The sequence below is a fragment of the Nannobrachium achirus genome (genome assembly GCF_963921795.1).
Source record: "Nannobrachium achirus genome assembly, chromosome: 13".
NCBI lineage: Eukaryota > Metazoa > Chordata > Actinopteri > Myctophiformes > Myctophidae > Nannobrachium > Nannobrachium achirus.
In genome coordinates this window covers 36,849,917-36,874,220 of record NC_137833.1, presented here as the reverse complement: position 1 = coordinate 36,874,220, position 24,304 = coordinate 36,849,917, and the positions used below count along the sequence as shown (strand labels likewise).

The following is a 24,304-nucleotide window of genomic DNA, read 5'->3' as shown; positions in this document are numbered from 1 at the left end:
ATTCAAGCTCCCAAGTTGTAATTGCTTTCATTCATTGGTTTGTGCCACAAATTATATCTGTTCGTAATAATAATAGTAATAATGATGATGACGATAACGGCCTCGTTAACCAGCCTCTGTTTTCATGACTACAATAACTATTTATGAAGCACTTATCAAAAAAGGTTACACAGTGCTTAACATAAAAATAAAGAAGTAAGTTAGTATAATTGTTTGTTTTTAAGGCCGATTTTAGAAAAACACATTATTGAACACTGCTCCTACAGATTTTGGCCTAAAATCACGCAAACTGGATGGCAAATCACAACCTCCGCCCCTGATTTCTCACATGACCCTCATCTAGAGCCACCATCAGGCCGATTTTTGCAAAAGACATTTTTGAACACTGCTCCTACTGGTACACTGCTCCACTGGTACACATTATCTCTAAAGTCATGTCATCAACATGGATTTCCCATATTCCCTCCTGATTGGCTACGATTGCCTTCTAAAGTTTGTGTATGCGACGTGATGGTCGCTTATCTCCCGATTAGGGAGTCTTACTGGTATAATTGTTTATGTTTTTAAAAACAATTTAGTCAATTCCTGAATTCCTCACTCGCTGTGTGTGTCTTGCCAATGCTGATCCGTACTGGTTGATCTTCGGACTGGTTGGTCCTTTGTAGGTATGGTATTGAAACTACGTCTCCTCTGATGCACATGGAATCGCCTGCCACTCCTTCTGACTTGCCAGCTAGTGCACGTGTGGAAGAACACCCTATTCCTCACACTTCAACACCCCTCCTGACAGGCTCCCCGGCCAGCCTGTAGGAGTCACTGGCGCAGCAACAAAGATTGCACTTCCCTGCCCAGCTTTCCCTCCCACGAACAGGACCAATTATGCTTTTATGGATGCCCGGCCCAGCCGCAGGCACCGAAACATGTATGTTTTAAGAAGTGTTTTAAAATAAGTCATTGATTTAGCAAGCTGTCAGGGCTCCTCAGCTCTGGAACAACCTGCCCGAAGAGCTGCTCCTCAAGCAGGTCATTCCACAATCAAAGAGGCCTGACAGCAAAGGCACGGTCACCCTTTGTCTTCAGCCTCTGCTCACGAACGACTAGCAGCTTACTGCCTGAGGACGTCGGGCTGCACACATGCAGGCTCGCAAGGGGTTAATAACTCAAAAACGTAATTAGGGGCCAGACCATTGAGTGCCTCAAAGGTAATCAGTAAAATCGTATAATCAATCTTAAAACAGACAGGTAACCAGTGTAAAGAAGTTCAAAGAAGAGTAATATGTTTTAGTGAAAAGCCTAGCAGCAGTGTTCTGTAAAATTTAGAGCAATGTATGATGCAATGTATTATAATGGATTTAATTGAATATGGATTTAAGCTGAAATAAGACGCCTCAGGGCGACAAGTGACCTCACCCTAAAGGGCGAGGTCGATGTGCCACAGTGATGGGGACATCAGGGTTGTGGACATCAGGGATCTCCATATATATGGGCATAAAAGGGATTTATTCCCCTGGCATCACAGGGATCTCCATATGTCCATGTTATGGGCATAAAAGGGATGTGTTCCCCCTGGCATCACAGGGATCTCTCTAACAGAGCATCATCACAGTGAAGCCAGAGCGTGATGTCAGAGCGGCAAACCCATTCTGTTAGAGTGGTTCCCCTGACATCACAGTGACATCAGAGCATGATGTCAGAGCGGCAAACCCATAGACCGTAAAATGTGTACACGTCTACACGTCCAGACAGACGGACACGGACAAGCTGTGACGTTTCTCATAGTAAACTGCGGTCGCAATAAAACAACAACCAAAGTATTACAGTATAGACTACCACACACACACGCACGCACACACACACACACGCACGCACGCACGCACGCACGCACGCACGCACGCACGCACGCACGCACGCACGCACGCACGCACGCACGCACGCACGCACGCACGCACGCACGCACGCACGCACGCACGCACGCACGCACGCACGCACGCACGCACGCACGCACGCACGCACGCACGCACGCACACACACACACACACAGTGCCATTCAATATGGCACTCAGAGAGCACAAGCCTATATATACGTTACCATTATCAAGCGAGACAAAACTACGATGGTGTCTTCATAAAACGGATGAATACATTCTGGTCTCCCAGGGTGCTGAAAGACCCATCTTGCCATGTTTTTAAATGGGGATTGGCGAGCGAGTTTGAGATGAGTTCGTCAATTCATATTTCCGGGTAAAGACAATAAAAAAAGCTTGGTGCTGCTGGAGTTGAGCGCTGGGGAATGGAAGTTACGTTGCTCTCATTAACCGCTTGCCTCTCATTAAAGACGATATATTTCCCCTGAATATACGCCAACAGGCCCCCAGCTCGCAGCACGAGACAACGACTGGAAGAAGAAGAAAACAGTGCTTTTTTTAATCCCTTCTTCTCTCAGGTGGTTGTGTGGTACTTTGCAGTTTTCAGTATTTTTTTGTAAATCACTTTTTTGTCTTTTTCTCTCCTTCAGACGCTTTATGTTCTTCTTCTCCTTTCTCTTTGCTCTCCCTCTCTCTCCTTTTTTCTCTCTCGTACTCTTGGCAGTTCCATAATCCTTCCCTTCCTACCCAACATCAAAGCTGCGGAGTTGCCACAGCCTCTGTGCTCTCTCGTCTCCCGATTTATTTATTTTGTCTCTAATTTTAGGCTTTTGTTGCACTGGGTTGAGACAGGGCAATTCATCAGTGCTTAAATGAGTGAGGTGCTTAAGCCTTTTGTCTGCTGAGAGCTCAGCCATTGTGGGATGCTGTGCCAGGGAGCCAGCTCCGTTGTTGCATTAATTAGTCTAATACCTAACCCGCTTTGCTTTCTCACACGAGTTTAAATTGACAGCATCTGTCCCCTGTGGTAAACAACCTTTTGTGTGCGTGCGCGCGTGTGTGCGTCCGCGTGCTTGTGCGTTTGCACGCATGTGCATTGTGCACCTTGTTTTTCGTCCCATTTCAACCAGATAGATGCACTCAAAGCTTGACCTTATAATAACAGTGATCTGAGTCATCACTACCACTACATCCTTTTAGATTTCAACCACAGTGATGACCTAACATTTCACTCCTGTCCAAATCGCATGGCCAACTGGCTCTAAACTCTGTGTGCAGACAAGATGGCCTTGTCTGCACATTTAATTTTACATTGTACGACTTTGTACTGTTAGCTGTATTTAAGTGAATTATTTGTCTAAAGCAGTGGGTTTTCAACCTTTTCAGGCCGCAACCCCCAAAATAATCATATTTTAACTGGGGACCCCCAGTCTGACAAGCACTAAGAGTTGCAGAGATGCAAGAGATGCAAGAAAAGGAAATTATTGTGATCAACAAATTAAATGTGTTTTTGCCATTGAACATTGGAACATTATGAAGAAGAATTTATCTTTTATAGAGTGAAAAGCATGAACCAAAATGACCCGTAAGGTGGTCTTTGCAAATAAAACGTTTGAGTACCACCTCATGTCTATGATGCGTTATTTAAAATGACAATGTTTATCTATTTTCTTCAAAGACCGATACAAATATAGGCTACTGTGTAGCAAATATTAGAGCCTATATAACCCCCCAAAAGACTACTGTACATGCACCTAATTGCATTAAAATTGCAATATCTCTATTTTTTTCAAAGACAGATAGAAATATAGCGAATATTAGAGCCTAACCCTCAATGTAAACACAGTTAAATTATTAATCACATTGATTTCCTTTACATCTTGCATTGTGACAGTGTCATGTTTTTTGTATGGTGACAGACAGGGAAGACGAACGGGGAGGCGGGAGAAGGGGGGGAGCTACGCGAACTGGTGTAGGGCAGTGGTTCTCAATCTGTGGGTTGGGACCCCCAGGAGGGTCCTTCAGGAAGAGAGAAGAGGAGCACTCGTCAGCAAAGTGGTTCATATAAACATTCGTCTAGGGTGCACTGCACGGCTCAGGCAAACACTGAGCGTAGAACAAGGACGCCAGCACTCACTTTAGAATGAATTCTTCTTGTTTATTTAAAGTATTCCCCCCAGCAGCCGTCAAAAGAACATGTGGACGTTTCGGCCCGACCGGCCTTCCTCAGCATGTAAACCCCCAGGAGGGTCCCCAAATTATTTTGGGGGTTCCCCAGATGATTAGCTTAATGTGCAACATTGTTTTCTCACTCAACAGTAAACAAACCGACATAAAGTTTAAGTGTATAGAGGGTAAATGGACATTTCCAAAGTGACAATTTGAGGACTTTGTACTACCTCTAAAATGACAAATTAAACATTGGCCAAATTGGCAAATATTAGAGGCAGAAATTGTGAAAATAGCCGATCTACATGCTCACAACGCCTCGCCTTGCGAGGCGTTGTGTGCATGTAGATCTGCTATTTTCACAAAAGAACCGTGATGTTATACAAAATGTAATTCCTCAACCTCGTCAGGGTGGGGAGGTCCCCAGTTAAAATATGACTATTTTGGGGGTTGTGGCCTGAAAAAGGTTGAGAACCACTGGTGTAGGGAAGAGTGGCAAGCCCCTCCGAAGGCCAAACAGGAAGTGACTGGTGGCTGATAGAGGTAGTAGCAGCAGCAGCGTTATTATCCACGCTCGTCCGTGGAATGAAAAAAGGGCCCACAACCACACCTCTTAAGGCCACCGGTCTCACATCTGCTGTTGAAATTCTGCTCTCCTCTGTTCCCGAGTGTCATTCTAGTACCCTTGGAATTAACCCCCCCTCACCCCCCTTCTCATCCATCTCGCTAACAGGCTCAGTGGCTCACAGCGTCTAATTGTCCCTCTAAAAGTCAATAAGGGCTCCGCGGCGACCACCATCCTTGAATTACCTCCCATTTCCCACTTTAAAGAACTGTGGAGAATGACTATGTTCAGTATCAGAGAGGTATTTTTTTTCTCTCTTTTTTTTTGGGGGGGGGGGGGGGGGGGGGGGGGTGCATTAGTTCAAGAGCAGCAAATGAGTCGGGTAATTGTATTATAAAGAAAATGTGCCTGTCATTGGGATAGAGGACACGTTCTCCATCAAAAGGACAGGCGAGTCCTCGTACATGAAGAATTCCCAGCAAGTAGAGGCTCCTAATGTCTCTCAAGAGATGTGATTTCACATAAACGCAAACAGACACGCGTATATGCGCGTCTATCACCTAAACGGCCGCTCCAGCTCCAGCTAGAGACAGTGTCGCAGCTTTGATGTGCACACGACACACCCTTTGAAGTCGTTCCCATGCCATTACGTCTGAAAGAGCTAAAAGTAATGGACTGGTTGTGATGACGCAGAATAGGGATGGGACGATATGAAAATTTCATATCACGATTAATGTGACCAAAGAAATCACGATTTACGATATCGCGATAATCAAAATATCCCCAACATCCATTATCCTCAGGCAGAACATTTGCCAAAAAATAGCTGATCTACAAGCTCACAACGCGTTGCGTCACAACGCATGACGGAGGACAATATCACGATGAATTCAATCTCAACAATACCATTATCGTGAGGGTTTTTTATCACGATAAACAATATTATCGCTTATCGTCCCATCCCTAATGCAGAATGAAAGTATAATTATTTACGGAACGTGTCACACCAACATTCCGTTACCTGTACGTCTTTTTTCTATAATTTTTATCCCACGATTTTTACACCCGTTTTCACCCAGTGCTAATTGCCTATGTAATCCTGGGCTCTGCTCTCCCTCTGCCGTGCCTGGGGAGACAACGGACTGACCTCATGCTTCCTTCTATTCATGAGTAGTCCAAGTTGCTGTTACTGTACATGATGACAAGTTGCTGTTACCTGTACCTACATGATTGAGTCAAAAATAAAACCTGCTTGAGTCTTGAATCTCTTGAAATGGAGTTGACCTTAAAAAGTTTTAAAGGTCTTCAGAACAGAAAGGAAATGTGTTGAGTATTCTTCCCCACCTGGCCCTCTCATGGTGATAGGTTAGTTCTGCTGGGATTTGGTCAGGGACCGCTGTGAAATGTGCCTGGCTGAATAGAGCGGTGCACTTCACATCAAATGAGAGGGAGTGTGGACGGCACAGGTAGAGTCTAAAATCCTCTCTCTCTTTGTTGCCTATTGATTTGACTCTAATCTGAAGCTGAAGTTGTTTGTTCAAAGTTGAGTCAGAAATGACTTGCCCTCTTATGACTCCTTTCCTGGTAGCATGCCAAGATTGATCCTTTTACATTCAACCCACAGCCAACCGACGGGCAAACAAGATCCCCAAAAGATGCTCGCGCATATAACTACAGTCAGAATTTAGTTTTTAGTAATGAGTCTTCTTGGCTTCGACGGCACTCATCCGGGACAGATACCTTTTGTTTATGGGTCATTTGAGGGCACGAGTGTAAAAAAAAATATATTCTGCTTTGAAACTTTACTATTGGGGCTATTCAAGGTTTAATCATCTTTTTTGATCCGCTCTTGTTTATTTGAAGTTTTGACTGATGTTGTGTTGGGAGCACAGTGCAGAGGCGGTGGGGGAAGCGACCCCTCCCAGCTGTTGTCATTCTGGATGCAGTGCGTGCCACGGGCTCAGATTGACAGAGCACCTCGGGGCATTAAAGACATGCCATGGGTGTGTGAGCGAGACATCAAATTTATGTATTGCCAGCACTCAAATCATTATCCCCTTGGCAAGAACAAGCGCAGCTTGATTTAAAATGTCTCATGTCTAAGCTGCTGTTCAGATGCATATTAATAGTATTATCCAAGTGCTATCTGTTTCACAGCCTGATTTCATGGTTGCCATAATTGGTACACTTGGGTAATACGGAATCCATCTTATTTGAGCCCAGGGCGAGCTGGAATCACATTTACATACAACTAGGTGGAGGGTTTAATCACAACAAGCATGGCATCAGTTTGATTGATGGATTTGATTTGACTTGATTTGATTGATTGAATACTTTATTAACACGTTTGTTAACAGTACAGGTACTCAATTCATCAGTAATACATGTAATACATACAATACCCTTTATAGTGTCTAACCCTTTCATCATCATTGTGGCTGAAAGCTTGGTGGCATTGCCTTAAAGACATTATGATCCACACAGAAAACCACTGGAACTACATGCTCATAAGAGTCACACAGTTTGACATAGGAATGTGGTTAATGCATGTTTTGTATTACTGTAGTTCTACAAAGTGAAGTGATCTACAAAGAGGCGGCACAGTGGCGCAGTCAGTAGTGCCCATACCCTAGGTGGGGTTGACAAAAGGGCCTTTCTGTGTGGAGTTTGCATGTTCTCCCCAGTCCCCATGTCTCCTAGGCCTAGGGTAGGTCGCCTCACAAAAAACATGCAGTAATCCTGGTCTCTATACTGCCACCCCCTGGCCAGCAGGGGCGCCTGATGCAGGGGAAAGTAACTGGTTGGAATAACGTGTACCTTCCACGTGCTAAGTCCAACCGGGGAAACTCCCCCCTGTCAGGTGAAGAGAAGCAATTTGGAATCCTCCTGCATAGAAGGAAGCATGAGTTCATACGTTGTCTCCCAGGTTGGCAGAGTGAGTGTAGCGCCCAGGATTACATTAGATAATTGACACCGGGTGAAAAATGGGTTACAAAAATTGTGGGATAACATTTTTAAAGAAATCTACAAAGTAACGTGTAACTAAAGCTGTCAAATGCTGTAATGTAATGGAGTAAAAACTACAATATTTAAGATGTAGTGGAGTTGAAGTAACAAAAATGGAAAGTAAAGTAGGCCTACCTCATAGTTATACTGTGCATTGTACAAGTACCGTACATTGTATAGTACTTGAGTAAATGTACTTAGTTACTTTGCACCATAGACCAGCATACATATTGATGCAATATCATTTGGGTGAATTGTTCCTTAACTCACTTAGCGCCGAGCGACTTTCGGGGCGACTAACTAATGATGGCGTTTAGTGCCGAGCGACTCGGAGCGACTTTTATATAAAAGCATTGTTTAAGCTTTTAATTTGGGTTGATAGACGGAGCGGAACGGTTAGCTTACCTTCGACTAGCATACAGATGAAAACCGTGAAAAAAAAGGATACGATTATGACGTCACCTTTAAGCCATAGCTTCCTGTTTACGTAGGCCTCTGTTAGCCGCTAGGCTCAATGCAAACCATCCGACCCTCACGTAGCTTCACTAGGTCGGATTTTGATTCGGAAACTTTCTGTGTGGCATCTATATACGTTCCGATGCCCATACCAATGGTGGTTTGAGACGATCAAGCACGAATTGAGCAGTATTGAGCTCAAATGGCGGCCCGCGGCCTGTCCATTGAATGTCAATGGAGAGCATGTCATTGTACCATCCTGTTATGTCATGAACCTTGTTTTTTATTCTGACTTAACATGGGACCATGGAAAGTCAATGGGCTATGGCTCACTCTAGTGGTCATCTTGTGGCATCTGCAGGCACGTGTACCTGTTTATGTAATGTGATTTTGGGGATTCAATATAGCTATTTCCTGGCGTTATAAGCGCAGATTCATATTGAAATCTGGCTCGCTCGGCGCTAAGTGAGTTAACAAACACAAAGAGTCAGTCCTTCCATCTTTCTCTCTCCTCTACAAACACAATTAGTGTATATTGGAAAAGAAGTAGGATTCAATAGAATAGAGCTTTGAAGTAGGATTCAATAGTATAAAAGTTATCAAAAAGTTGATCATAGCAGTGGAAGTCATGAGATAGCTCTACCTGTTTATGGTAAATGGAATCTGTAATTTAAAGCATGCTGAAGTAACATGATTGCAAACAAGTGAAAGTATAAAGGGGTTTCAGAGTAAATAACATTGACTTTCCCATAGACTTTAACTCTTTTACTGCTTTGGACGTTCCCGTTCGCCCCAATTTTGACCCTAGCTCGTTGCCAATACGAACGCTCGTTCTTTAACTTGTCTGATGACTGTAAGCTGATGAGGGGTCGCGCGGGTGTGTACAGTAAAAAACATCTCCCGTAATGCTGCTCTCAAATCTCCACCACACGTAAACATCAATGATGTCCAATTCACTTCCTGGCTGTTCTCTGTGGACCTGATCTAGATTATGCATGTCTATGCTCTGAACGACGGCAAGCGGAGCGGCCCAATTCACATTCTTTGCATAAGGCTGCCCTCTGCCGCCAGCTTGGCTAAAGTACACATATATTAGGTCCAATAAAAAAAATCGTTTGGAAATAATGAATAGATCTTTTTCTATAACATCGCAAAGGTAAGCTGCTTTTTGCTGGCACCAGCCCCAATAAATAAATAATAAATCTGGCAGTAGAAATGTTAATGGGTGTTTAAAGTTAAATATTTCAAAAACTAGAAGCAGTGCTCCGCCAAGTCAGGTATGTTATTGTGGCCTCCTGGTGGCGCTATAATAGGCCAATGTGAAAAGGGTGGCATTTGTTTCTTGACAAATGTTGACAAAATTTCACGGGAATCCCACCCCCATTTTACCATATTACCGGTAATACAAATAGCAATTTGGATTTTTCTGATTTCGCTTTTGTTTCTTGAATAGTATCTGATCTGACTTGCACTTGACCTCTCCATTACATCTGTCTCTCAGGCATGCACGTGTACACACATTCACACACAAGCTCCTCCAGGGGTGGATTATGTAGACTTCTCTGTGTTCTAAGCCACTGTGTCTTGCCAGTGTGAAATGTCATTTAGCCTGGAACAACGCTGTTACACAGACACATGCTGTATGAGAGGAGAGGGAGAGAGAGAGCAGTAAAGAGGCAGCTAAAGATGTAACATGCCAAACAAACAATCCATTGTAGGCTGGTGGAGCAATCATGTATAAAGACATCTACAGTAAATAATACAGCCTTGTCAAAAAAGTAAAAAGAAATCCAATAATGCTACATACTGTATATCGGCCAAACCGTTTTATTGGTCGGGCTCTAGTGAATACGATCTTGACGGTAGAAGGGAGGGGACAGTGGCATAGGTTTAAAGATATGAAAGGACAGGGATAGTGCCTCACTACAGGTGCCGTGTCATTGTTCCGACGCATTTCTTGATGTTGCGTTGGTCCGACTCGTCCATGCTTTACCCCTTATCCCTAAACCATTTTGGCATGTTTTACTATTTGAGAAGAAAAAGAAAAAATCCTTTATCTTATGGGCAGTCTTCAGGAGAAAGACTAGAGAACTAGGGTTAAATAAGAAGGGAGAAAAAAATAAGCTTCTGACTAAGAGATGAGTCACGTGATGCATGGATTGATACACCTAAGGACCGAAGGGACTGTAGATGTATCTTTAAAGGGGTATGAATCCATAAGCCAATCGTGTAGTTGTTTACCGGTACAAGTTGAAAACAGCAGACGGGTACTCAAACATAGCTGTCTAGAAAGCAACACATCTGCAGTTAATACAATTAATTATGGGTGTGTTAGATACAAGTGTGCCTAGAGTCATGTGTCTGCCAAAGTGAAAGCATAGTATTGTCAATGCCTATTGGCACACCTGAGGCTTAAATCTAACACTCCCAATATTACTTGTATTAGCTGCAGCTGTGATGCTTACATCATAGTGTAGTGTACCAGACCTTATGCAGTCTGCCATGTTTATACCATGCTCTAGTTTTTAACCTGAAAATCTGTCTAGGGTTTCATCCCCCCTTAAGTTGTTTTTATTTAAGTTATTTATTATTATTCTTTAAGTAAGTCTGGAGCCTTGAGTGTCACTCAATTCATAGTGAAAACGCAAGATATTCAGTGGGGGGCTAATTTTATGGTTGTGTCCTCTAGTCAGAACCCTGGCAATTTATTTTCATTTTTCTGCTGAAGCACGAAATTGCCTTGAAAAATAATACTTTGAACTATTGATTTATTCCTACTTTGCTTTCGGGTCTGCTTTGAATTATTTGACAAATAGCAACCCAGTAATCAAACTATAACTGCATATTTTGAGCCTGTAATGAGACAATCTTTTCATAGCAGACTGCGTTATGGTGTATACTTGATACATCTTTCTTCACCATGCGTCGTGACTCTCTGGCTCTTTGTGTGTTGAATGATAGCCGCGCCGTTCTCATCTGTCCCTCCAGCTGTGTTGTGAGAGCGGTTGTAAGCAGTGTATTGCATATGGCCACACACATAATAATGTGTGCATAAATCCATTGCAACTATGGTAACACTTTCTATTAAGCTCATAATGCATTATAACCATAACACATTATGAAACATTTTATAATGACTGTAAGCGTACTGGATACTCAGACATTTGTGTTGTTGCAAGAATCATAGTATTATATTTCTCATAATTCTAATACATTTCATTACATAATGTAAAATGCATTACAGTCATCTTATAATCATCTATTCTAGAGTGAACTGTGAAGTCAGTGCATTTTGTGTGTTATTTTTTGCATAGATTTAATGCTTTTTCATGTTACTTAAAACACCCACTGGCCACTTATAGTGACTTCTAATCACATAATGCATTATAACAGTGACTATAATGCATACAATTATTATGTATTATGAACCTGCCCCCCCCGCCCCCCAAATAAAAAAAGATAAAGGCTGTGTGTGACCAGCAATTCTGAAATATTATGGTACCTGGCTTCATAGTACAGTAAGTCATAAATAGCTTTATAGTAGGTAGGTAGGTATGTACTTTATTAATCCAGAGGGAAATGTCACTGTTACAGCAGCAATAGTAAAAGGCAGAAGCAATAATTGTGATACCAAGGATATAAATTAATGTTATGTTGTTAAATACAGTACAGTATGTACAGTATACACACAATATAAGATGCCTCAGGGCGAGAATCGACCTCGCCTTAAAGGGCGAGATCGCTCCACAGTGATGTGGACATCAGGGATGTGGACATCAGGGATCTCCATATATGGGCATAAAAGGGATTTGTTCCCCTGGCATCACAGGGATCTCCATATCTCCATATATGGGCATAAAAGGGATTTGTTCCCCCTGGCATCACAGGGATCTCTCTAACAGGGCATCATTAATATTGATGACATCAGGGAACTCCATATATGGGCTTAAAAGTGATTCTGTTTGTGTGACATCCCAGTGAAGCCAGAGCGTGATGTCAGAGCAGCAAACCCATTCTGGTAGAGTGGTTCCCCTGACATCACAGTGACATCAGAGCATGATGTCAGAGCGGCAAACCCATAGACCGTAAAATGTGTACACGTACACGGACACAACACACGCTGTGACGTTTCTCATAGTAAACTGCGACCTTCGGTCACAACAATGCAATGCTACTGTACTTAAAGTGCCATGACCCCCCCCCCCCAAAAAAAAAACATGATTATCAGGTATTATGATTATACTAGGAGGAAGATTTTTTCCAAAAAAAGTGTACAGAAAGACACTTACAAATTTGGTTTTTATGTGGCCACACCCACCAGCTCATTAAGTATGCCTGGTTGTCATGGTGGGTGGTGACCCAGCTGAATTTAGCCACACCCACAGTGTTGGGTGAATGGGAAAAGGGGAGGGGATGATTATCCCCAGATAGAGTGATGTCACTCTATCTGTGTTTTTGGATCGGCACTTTTGACCCACAAGGTGGCAGCCTCGAGGAAGAAATCCAAAATGCAAAGGGAATTGCTCATAACAACCACATTAGGGGGTCTAATGAAATAATGTCAACCCCCTAGACACATGAAAACCAGAAAAAGTACAAAAGTATGGCACCACCTCTTTAAGAGCTGGGTGTGCAAAAGACAAATTAGCAAATGTCCAGGTGCATACTGTCTGTGTACATTATAGACATGGGCTTCATGGAAAGCACTAATCCGAGCTTCATGGAAAGCACTAATCTCTAACCAGATGGTTTTATCCTGCAATCTGCCAGTTAGATTCACAGATAATGTGCGTGCAAAGTTGACATTTTGGCCTGACGATGCTGCTAGAGGAAGGTTCATGGGGTCGCTCAAACGTATGGTGTGACAGGAAGCGTGAATGTACTGTGCAAGTGTCATGGCAATTATGTGCAAGTGGGGCTAGAAGAAAAGCCATTGAGTCATCAAAATGTTGGGGACCTTCTCCTGGGGAGCATGAATGTGTACAGCAAATGTCATGGCAATCTAGCCAGTAGTGTGTGAGATATTGTTGTTTGGAAACAACATGGATGACCTACCGACATCACCATCAATTTGCGCCACTAGGGAGGCTAAAACTGTTATATATCTTTCTTTCATTATGTTAGTATGTTACTAAAAAAAGAATGCTCTTTAATGTTAATAACATTGTTTTCTCACTCGACAGTAAACAAACCAACATAAAGTTTAAGTGTATAGAGGGTAACTGCACATTTCTAAAGTGACAATTTAAAGGGATCCCTGGCTAATACGTCAAACATGTCTTAATACATTATAATTGTCCTCTATAACTAAAATGTAACATTAAAAACACCTTAAATATTTATTTCTTCTAGAAATAGCTTATCTTTCACTCAATCCGAATCACAGTGTTTACTTACTTATATCCATAATAATAGATTTTCCCATTAAAAAACTGCTCTATTGACATGTTTCACACAGATTAATGTCTTTGCTAAATAGTTACTATATTGATTTTAAATCATTGAATCGTATCGTATCGTATCACCATGAATGAACCAATATCGTCCATGTATCGTATCGTCAACCATGTATCGTGATGCGTATCGAATCGTTACACCCCTAGTAGCTAGGATGCTTTTCTAATGCTTTCCGAAGTAAATGTTGCCTTTTTGATGCGTGTGGTTTCTCTCCAGGACATCCTGAACAACCTGGAGCCCCCTGGGCCTGACGAGCTGGACGACGATGACCTCATGTTGGACGTGGATCTGCCCGAGGACGGCTCACTGCACCTCAGTCAATGTACAGTACACACGCACACACACACACACACACACACACACACACTGGCTGTCACAATTATTATATAATCGTCTAATCGTGAATATTTGACATAATCGTGATTATTTTTCATAATCTTCATAATCGTTTCCAGTCAAAAATAGTGGAAATAGCAGATCTACAAGCTCACAACTGTGAGCTTGTAGATCGGCTATTTCCACTATCAAAGTTATTTTTTAATTATAAAGTTGTCAAATATGTCAGTAATTTCTTTGTATATTTAGGTTATGTGTCATATCTACCATGTGCAACTTCAAAGCCTAAAAGCCAAACAGAAATGTAATTGTCAACGACAAAAGCACAATTAAATCGTTAATCGCCAATTATTTGAGTGACAATTAATCGTCATGTAAAATGTCATATCGTGACAGCCCTAACACACACACACACACACACACACACACACACACACACACACACACACACACACACACACACACACACGGATACACACAGAAATATTTTTAATTCCATGTCAGGTGAGGTACATAATATCAGAGGCACCCGATTTACATTCAGCTCCTTCATACAGAAGGTACACCATGGCCATGGCAAATGCTTGATCCTGATTGGCTGGAGGGTACCATTATTTTTCGTATAATCGGACACCTCCAGCAAAACTGTTTGATCATTATTGTAAATTAATGCATTAGCCAAGTCTTGAGCATTACATATCCTGCCACAGCCTTCTGTGGCATATAGAGGCTTGAATAAATGGAATTTCTGCCTTGCCTCGGGTGTATCGTTGCCTTTGCATCATCCATTAAAATCTTTTAATGGACACCTCTGTGCATATCATGCGGCCTTGCTTATTTCATATTTTCCGTGCAGATGACTTATTACATTACAGCGCCATCACTGCCACACAGCTAGTTGTGAGTGGCAGTGGTACAGGTACAGCTAAATTGGACGAGTATTTTACCGGTTATTATACATGCACGGTGCGTATTCACCTCTCTCACCTATTCTCCTAGTCAGTAGTGCGGGCCCAGAGACGAGATATGTTTTACAAGTAGGTCTGATTGTTTGGATAAAACAATCTCTCTCTCTCTCTCTCTCTCTCTCTCTCTCTCTCTCTCTCTCTCTCGACTGACCTCACGACACACACGCACTAATAGCTATGAGCTCATATAAAAGGGGTTGTGCGTGCATCATATAACCAACCACAAACATAGAACGTTCTACTGGCAGCATTGCGGCATATTTCACAAATCAAGAACAAACTATCACATTAGGCAAATATGAACAAAACACATAATCCAGGCTAAAAGCAAGACTGTTGGTAGCTGCCAAATGCAGGCAGGACAGCTGGCAAAAACCACCCACTGTGTGACTGCGTACGCTAATAGTTTTATAATATCACTGTGTATGATCCCAAAGTCCAATGGGTGCTAGTTCAAGGAACAACATACTGTATTGTAATGTACTAATAATGGCGTAGCTCCCATGTGGATCTTGGACTTCATGTGGCCAGTCTTAGATGTCAGTCTTCTGGGACATATCGTCGCTGTCCGGCAGAAACCTTGTATCTCCGAGTTTCAAATTGGTGTTTTCTGTTGTGAATTAAAGCCCTACATCATACAAAAGTGTCTCACAAAATTAGTGAAAATAGCCGATCTAGATTGTCTATTTTCACTATTTTAAAACATTAAAAAAAAAAACACTGAAAGGAAGGTTTTGACACGACAACAACGATATGATGGATGACTGTATTTGCCTTTGGACAAGGTTTCAGCCCAATCAGAGCCCCAATTACTTCCATTATAGATAAATGGAGAGTAGTTCCAGATACACAGTCATTTCTCTTTTAGCATTCTGCTGCACCCTACTATTTATCCTTCATAACAGTGGCTTGAGCTAGGGTGGAATGGCCACAAGTAAGTGGAGACATCTGTATATTCATACACTGTACCGTATGCATGAAGACGCACGCACGCACACGCACACGCACACACACACACACACACACACACACACACACACCACGAAACAGCATGACCACAATTAGTCCATGCTTGTTGACTTTTTAGATATTAGATATATTGTTTACTTGTAGACAGATAGCTAAGTATGATTTCAGGGAAGGGATAACAAGGATATAAATTAATGTTATGTTGTTAAATACGCCTCAGGGCGACAAGCAACCTCGCCCTTTAAGGCGAGGTCGCTTGTTTGATATCTCGTCTTACTTGACGCCTGTTTGATATCTCATCTTACTTCACGCTTGTTTGATATCTCGTCTTACTTGACGCTTGTTTGATATCTTCTCGTCTTACTTTTATGTTGTTTATATATATATATATATATATATATATATATATATATATATATATATATATATATATAGTTCTTAATTACCAGTTTTTGGCTGACAATGTTACATTGTCTTTTAATCCAACCTTGCATTTGTAAGGTGTTCATGGTTGTGTTGTCAACTGAGCTATGTGTCTTCATATCATTAGCATTCAAGCTCACAACACTGCCATTTTCTCCAAACTAAAGTACCATTCCACTGTGGAAAGTGAATGCAGGTTTGTCATTGAACTAGCATGACTGTTGTGGATAAGATGATTTATCTTATAAATGCTTTGTCACATTGTGTGTGTGTGTGTGTGTGTGTGTGTGTGTGTGTGTGTGTGTGTGTGTGTGTGTGTGTGTGTGTGTGTGTGTGTGTGTGTGTGTGTGTGTGTGTGTGTGTGTGTGTGTGTGTGTGTGTGTGTGTGTGTGTGTGTGTGTGTGTGTGTGTGTGTGTGTGTGTGAGAGAGAGAGGGGGGATGTTAAGAAATAACTGATTAAGGTCTACTGACCTTACCTGACATTATAATGGATTCTGTGAAGCAGAGTTTCCTCCTCTCAAAGTTAAATATTGGGCATTGTGAAAGTGCCATACATTGGTAATGTAGTTTATGCACTGATTTAATTTGAAACCTCTCAGCCTGCAGACCAGTCTCTAGTTGCACTGGAAGCAAATGGTTAATCACGTGCACATGCACCCGCACATACATATCACATTATTCATCAGCTGGTTGTGTCTGCGTAAACAGTGATGTCCTTGTTTGCTTGCCAGTGACGCTGGTGATGCTAGCATGACGTGTGTCATTGCTCGTGCCAGAGAGGAGGAGACTGGAATGTTCACTTCCAAGGAATGTGAATCTGACCCGGGTCCCTCCCTACGCCTTTTCTTTTTTTTCTTTTTTTTTGGAAGGAGGCCGTATTTATAGCTGTGTGACATGGCTCGATGTGTGGCTAAGGAGGGAGAGAGAGAGAGAGAGCAAGCCAGAGAGAGAGAGCATGCTAGCAGGGAAGTGCAGAGAATGTTAGAGAGGCAGGGGCTGAAATTTCTAAAAGGGCCTTTTGGTGAAAGTATCGAAAATAGCAGACCTCCAAGCAGCGCGACGCGTTGTGAGCTTGGAGGTCGGCTATTTTCAGTGCTTGATACCACACTGAACTAAGCATAATCAAATCAATACTGGAGACGTGGCGTAACGGGATTTCTACACAGAGAGGGCTGCATTCAAGTTCAGGAGAGTTTGGACAAGGCAATTCTCTTGAATGCTGCCTTCGGGTATGGCATGGAAAGGGGGGCATTTGCATTTCTTTCACCATAGTGAAAACTGCATTCATGGTCTGGAGAGGGCACTTTTTACAGACGGATAAAAGGGCAGGGGCTCAAGCCCCCTTTGATGTCTAGGTGTGCACGTGCCTGCAGGCTAGTCAGACTCAACCCACAGGACAGGCCCAGAGAGGAGGGGGGGGGGGGGGGCAACCTTAGACCCTCCTTCCTTCCCATGAACACGCTGGCTCTGCCAGCAAGCAGGAAGAGGGAACCGGGATGGAAGAACGTGGAAGGGGCCTCATGCAGTATTTTCATCCGGGCTGCCGGTCCCGTGACTGGACAGAGGCCCCCTCCCCCTTCACCCTCCTCGCCTTGGCCTGTCCTCTCAGCCCATCTCGCTCTCCCTCACCACCAGCTCTGGTTCCCAGGGAGTTCCCAGAAAAACAGGCCTGTCAACAAACCCATGGCCAAGCAGGGCGGGAGCAGGGGTTGACTGACTCTCCCCCTATCTCTCTCTCTCTCTCTCTTTCTCTCTCCTGGCCCTTTAAGTCTTCACCAGCTGACTGGACAAGACGTCTTCCCTCTCCTGTCTCTTAACTTTTCCAAACTTTTTTTTTAATATAATCTTATTATTATTACAGTTTTTTTGGTCAACTTTCATTTGGATTATTATTCCTCCTGTAGTCTTCTTTCAGTTATACTTTTGACAGCGGTCTCTTATTTTTCTCGAAGGACCAGGGAGTTTGGTGGAATGTAACGGGTTGGGAGCGCGCTGTCTGCTCCGGCGCTATGTGGCGACACTCAGGGTACGGTATTTGTTTAACTGAACCGCTGAATACCTCAACACTGTGGCATCTTGTCTTTCTCCCTGTCTCTTTCTTTCTCTCTTTCTCTCTCTCTCTCTGTCTGTCTGAGAAGAACAAAGACTGTGTCATGCTGATAGAAAGTCAAGGGTCCTTTTGATTTCCTGAGGGTCGCGCTCTGTTAGTTGTCAATTTTGTTGCGGTCATGGTTCATTTCACTGCTATATGGCATTGAGTGTTGCCAAATACTGCTGTCCTTTTCGCCTCCTTGAAAATGAAATGGCCTGTCACTGTGTGTGTGTGTGTGTGTGTGTGTGTGTGTGTGTGTGTGTGTGTGTGTGTGTGTGTGCGTGTGCGTGTGCGTGCAACTGAGCATGTATCGGATTGAGAGAAATGGATAGTGAGATATGTCAGATCATGATTTATATGTATATAACCTGGTGAAAGGAACGCATTTGGTGTGTGAAATATGCATGGTATTATTCATTACCACACAGAGTAGTCAATTGACCTACAACTGTCCATTTTGTCTGTGCGAGAAAGTGTTATAGATAGCATAACAGAGAGAGAAACAATAAGAAAGTTGGACAAATTGTGACTCTCCAGAACAATGACCCCCATTCTGGGCATGCAATAATGGGAGAACATTCAGCGAAAACTGCAGATGTAAAAGCTTACAGCGTGTTGCAACGCAATGCATTGTGAGCTTGTAGATCGGCACATAAACCTGGGGGACCCCCATCAACGTAGTTACAGTATAGGGTTTTAAGTGCTTGGCTGGATTTAGACTGCAGTCAAATCTAGCCTGAATCAGATCTGTGTCACATCCAGATTGGAATCTGATTTGTTCCATGTGAACATGTGACCATTTAAACCAATCGGTTTTCCAATCTGGATGTGTTTCACATCTGATTCAGGCTACATTTGACTGCAGTCTAAATCCAGCCTTAAGGTTTGGCCTCACTCATCATGTCGATGTACTGCTTTGACAAATGAAAGCAAAGGCAACTTGTTATAAGATACTGGTGGTTCTACCAATCACAGGCCTGGAAGTTGAGGCGGGGCTGTGCATGTTTGCGTGCATTTGGCAGAGCACGAGGGAATCTGTTTACATCCAACATACAGAAGTCGACACTCTCTCTGGCAACTGCCAATGCGCGCGCACACACACACACACACACACACACACACACACACACACACACACACACACACACACTCTCTCTCTCTCAACCCTGGTTGTCTGTCTCCCATATAGACACTGACGGGATGGCCCACTTGGATCGCTCAGAGAGGGCGGGGCGACAGGGTCACTGGAGGCGGAAACAGCATCGCTGGAACGGAGCAGACCACTTCCACAACGACAGGTTGGTCTACCTCCGTGTTTCTCAAACTTTCAGATTTCAAGGTCTCCCCTTAAAGACATTGTGCTGTGATTTTTTTCCCCCTCACAACATAATCATCAGGTATTATGATTTTACTTGGGAGAAAGATCTTTTTTCAAAAAAGTGTACAGAAAATGTTAAAATGGTGTTTTTATGTGGCCACACCCACCTGACCCAGCTGAAGTTAGCCCCACCCACAGATGTTGCTACAGCAGTCCCTGGAATCCACTTTGAGATTCAACAAGTCTCTTCATCCCACAGCCTCTCATCATTATTATTATACTGCAGTGGTTACATGCCTGATTCCTGTTGTAAAATGCTCTGTGACTTATGGGGGCTAGAAGTGTTACTGTAAATAGCAATAAAGAAACTGCTGGCTTATTGTGTCTAAAAAGACATATTTAGCCACTTGTACGCATGCCCCCAATATGCGTACGCATGTCCCACATTTTAGCAAGGTAAACGCGATAAAACAATAGAACGAAGCAAATGAAAACATTTTAACACTCACTTTTTCTTTTCTCTAATTACAATCTAAAATATGAACCCTTGATGTAAAAAAACGAAGTTGTCCTTCAGTACTACTACGATAAGATTCTGACAACTGACACCGGGAAAACGCAGTGTTATTGTTTGTCGATAGTAAGTAAACAGGAATGACACCACTATGAGGTTTTACCACATAATGCTACTCAAAGCTTTGACAGTATAGGATAGGTCAACAGTTTCATCTGTGCATCCACTGAAAAGACACAACTTTTAAATAAATGTAATAATAAATACATTTTTCAAGCGGCTCCTTTCCATCACCAACTCAGAAGCAGTGGTGTAAAAAAACTAAGTACATTTACTTAGGTACTGTACTTAAGTACAATCTTGAGGTGTTTGTACTTTACTTGAGTATTTCCAATTTCCAATACTTTTACTTTTACTCCACTACATCTCAGATGCAAATATTGTACTTTTACTCCACTACATTTATTTGAAAACTTTGGTTACTAGTTACTTAGATTTTAAATATTATTACAAAACACACGTTACCCTCTTCAGCCCTGTATCGACTTCGGCTATTTGAAAATAGCCGATCTACAAGCTCACAACGTGCCGCAATGCGACACGTTGTGATTGAATGCGCGTTCAATCATTTTATACATATTGAAAACATGAAATGGAAGATTTCTGCTTCATTAGTACTTTTACTTTTGGTACTTTAAGTACATTCTGATGCCAATACTTTCGTACTTTTACTCAAGTACATTTTTAATTTTGGACTTTTACTTGTAACAGAGTATTTCTACATCGCAGTATTGATACTTTTACTTAAGTAAAACATTTGAGTACTTTTTCCATCAATGCTCAGAAGTAACAGTAGTAGCTGTTCATATAGCTTGATGGCATGGATCATGACTCCTGGCTGACATTTCAAAGGAACAGTTCTCTCCTCTGAGATTCACTTGCAGTGTGTGCTATTGACAACCAACGCAGTAACAAAACAAAAAAGAAATGATGGACCAGACATCCAAACAGATTACATTTTTCAGAAACAAGCTCTCTGCTACTTCTTCTCCTACTTTGCATATAGATGTAAAACTTCAACCAGAATGACTGTGTTTTCGGAGAAGTGCCCGCACAATGCGCCGCTCTAATGCCTTTATCCAACCTCTGAAAAGCCAAATGTGGCATTGATGTGTCTCTTTCTTCACAAACAGATTGAAGTGATAGGGCATTTTTATTTTTCTGTTTAAGCCACGATTTCTGCCTGCCCCGTCTGTGATTTCCAAAACGATTGCAAGTAATTGGACTATTATCATGGTTTATTATATTGCTTATTCATTGGTCTTTTTCAGTGCACCTCAAGGCTACAGGCTCAGTCATTCAGGGTCATCAGCCTAGGGGTAACAATAATAGTAAAATCACAAGGCTTATGAAATGTGTTAATAGTGCCTGGACCTCTTGTTCCCTTCTGGAAATGACACGTTTATTAGGGCATCATTGAAATAAGATTTTAGATTTGTGACAAGTAAAAAACATTGGTGTTAATGGAAAGTATCTGTCTGTCTGTCTGTCTGTCTGTCTGTCTGTCTGTCTGTCTGTATGTCGACTCTATTGAATATATCTATTGCAGGGGTTCTCAAACCTTTTTAGGCCGTGACCCCCAAAATAAACATATTTGAACTGGGGTCCCCACCCTGACAAGCATTTGGAATTGTAGTTATAACATTTAATGTGACTCGATTCCACAGATAAATATTGCGATTTTCACAACGTTCGCCTCTCACTTACTTTGGCACTTTTGACACTTTGGCCAGTTTGGTATTAAAACGGTCTTGAAAGTCCTTAAATTGTCACTTTAGAAATGTGCAGATACCATGTATACACTTATACTGTGTGCTGGTTTGTGTACCATTGAGTGAGAAGAAAAATTACATTAAGCTAATCATCTGGGGACCCCACGAAATCATTTGGGCACCCCACTTGGGGTCCCGACCCCAAGTTTGAGAACCACTGATCTATTGAATCTATCTTATCTATTTTCTTCTATTCCATTGTCTTCTATTGATCTCTTTGTCTTTGTTGCAGGGCCCCAGTCTATCAGCAGTATGATGGTGTTGGGGGTCCTGGCTCATTTAAGGGCCCTCCCAGGTCCCTCCCCACTGTAGGGAGGCAGGACGATCACTCAGGGCTGCTGGATGAGCTCACACTCAAACACATGGCCCAGGACTGCGGCTCGCTCAAGAACCAGCTGCTCAGACTCAAGACTTTACTTCAGGTTAGACACGGCACGCACGCACACACACACACACACACGCACACACTGGCACATAGTTTGTTCTATCATAAAATCAAGTTATAGGATGGTCTGTCCTCATGGTGATGATGCCACACAAAAGAAATTGGTTGCAAAAATATACTGTATATATATATATAAAAAAAAGGTGTCAGTTAATAATTATTGTGTTAAGGTCATTGTTAGTGTGATTATATTTGGGTATGGTATATTAATACTAGTAAGACACCTCAGGGGGACATGCGACCTCGCCCTAAGGGCAAAGTCGCACCAATTCTTTGCCATCTGGCCAGTGATGTATATCGGACCAGTTACCCATATATGGAGACCCCTGGTACCCATACCGGTATATGGAGATCCATGTACTGTATACTGTCTTTGACCTGGATGTCCACGCTTCCATGCTTATACAGTGGGTTTGTTAAAGGATACACACTCTCTCTCTCTCACACACACGCACGCACGGACGCGCGCGCGCACGCACGCACGCACGCACGCACGCACACACACACACACACACACACACACACACCACCTTTTAATAGTCTGGTGCCAACTACTCGGCATTGTGCAGCTATTCTCTCTGGCTGTGGCTATTTAAAGAGCTAGTGGTCTGGTAGTTTATCACATGTCAAAGCTGCAGGATAACTGTAGTAATGTTCTTTTGTGTGTGGAGCGTGAGTAGAGTACTACAGCAATGTGAGAGGCTACGCAGAACAGAGCCACGGTATTGATTTACTGACATCTTTATTGACAAAAATGTATATGTATGAATGAATATAATATTTGTATTGTATCTGTCAAAAGGATAAAACCCAAAGAAGCTCAAAAGCGTATTTCCATTGTGGTCTTTTGGATTGTTAGTGTCATCATAGGCAAAGATTAAAAAAATAGCTTAGGCCTATTCACTTACATGCCTTTGTATGTCGGCATCACATCGTGGCGCGTCATGCTCTTTTAGATGTGTATAAATCAGGCTTAAGTGCTTAGAGCTCTGGAAAAGCTGTTATTGTTTCAAGTCAAGTGACTTTGGTGTCAAATTAGCAGTTTCATATTTATTAAATATTTTAATTAAATTAGCATTGATTACCTCTTGCAATTATGGACACATGCATCTGCTATTCACTTGCAAGAAGGCTTCTGTGCATGTATAGTTTTATAAACAATTTTGCTTTGTATTTGCCAAGACATATATGGTGTTAATATTTTTAATTCCAAAATACATTTTGCCTATGTGATACATTGTAGCTGTCATGACTCCCAACATTATCAAAAAATCTCACCTAGTGTGAAATGAGCGGTGCTATTTAATTAATTGCATTAAGTTAGTTAATTGCATTAAGCGTCCCGCAAAACTTGGCCAATGTGACCCTGGGCAAACTTTGAGCGCTTTGTGCCAAGATGTAGGCCGTGCTTCGCGTCCCGGACAAAGCCAGATGTTGGAGCTAACTCCTTCCAGGAGCACCGCTCAAAAGTAGGGATGTAAATGAATATTCGACTAGTCGAATAGTCGTTTATGAGATCAAAATCGATTACCAAAATTTAATTAAACGATTTTCTTTTTTTCCCCCCACCGGACAAGTTTCGCCCAGACCGATAATAGCGTAACACCAGCACCAACAGCGCACAGACAGTGATAGCCAGCCAGTCTTTCTTAACACTATGGTGTTAATGCATGCTCACTGCCCAGTGAGCAGCATGCATACAGTACATGTATGCACAGCGCTGCTTGTCCCTGTGGATTTACATTTACAGTGCGATCGGATGGAAGTGTGGTAATGGTCTATGGACCAAACGAAGCACAGTTAACCAGCGGTCATTCCACCATCTAAGAGGAGTGGTATGAGTCCAATTACATGTCCGCAAGTGTTGGCCCTTTGAAAAAGCACACTT

The 24,304-nt window shown here is 42.4% G+C and overlaps 1 protein-coding gene across 2 annotated transcripts in view; it reads left to right on the top strand.

Annotated features, from left to right (window-relative positions):
* Nucleotides 1-24,304, top strand: part of ccser2a (coiled-coil serine-rich protein 2a) — a 115,751-nt gene that overhangs the window by 31,282 nt on the left and 60,165 nt on the right. For both annotated transcript variants that reach the window (XM_080740440.1, XM_080740441.1), the window contains exons 4-6: nt 13,735-13,840; nt 19,497-19,605; nt 22,204-22,393. In XM_080740440.1, coding sequence (XP_080596566.1) covers nt 13,735-13,840; nt 19,497-19,605; nt 22,204-22,393 — 405 coding nt within the window. The remainder of the gene's footprint in view (nt 1-13,734; nt 13,841-19,496; nt 19,606-22,203; nt 22,394-24,304) is intronic.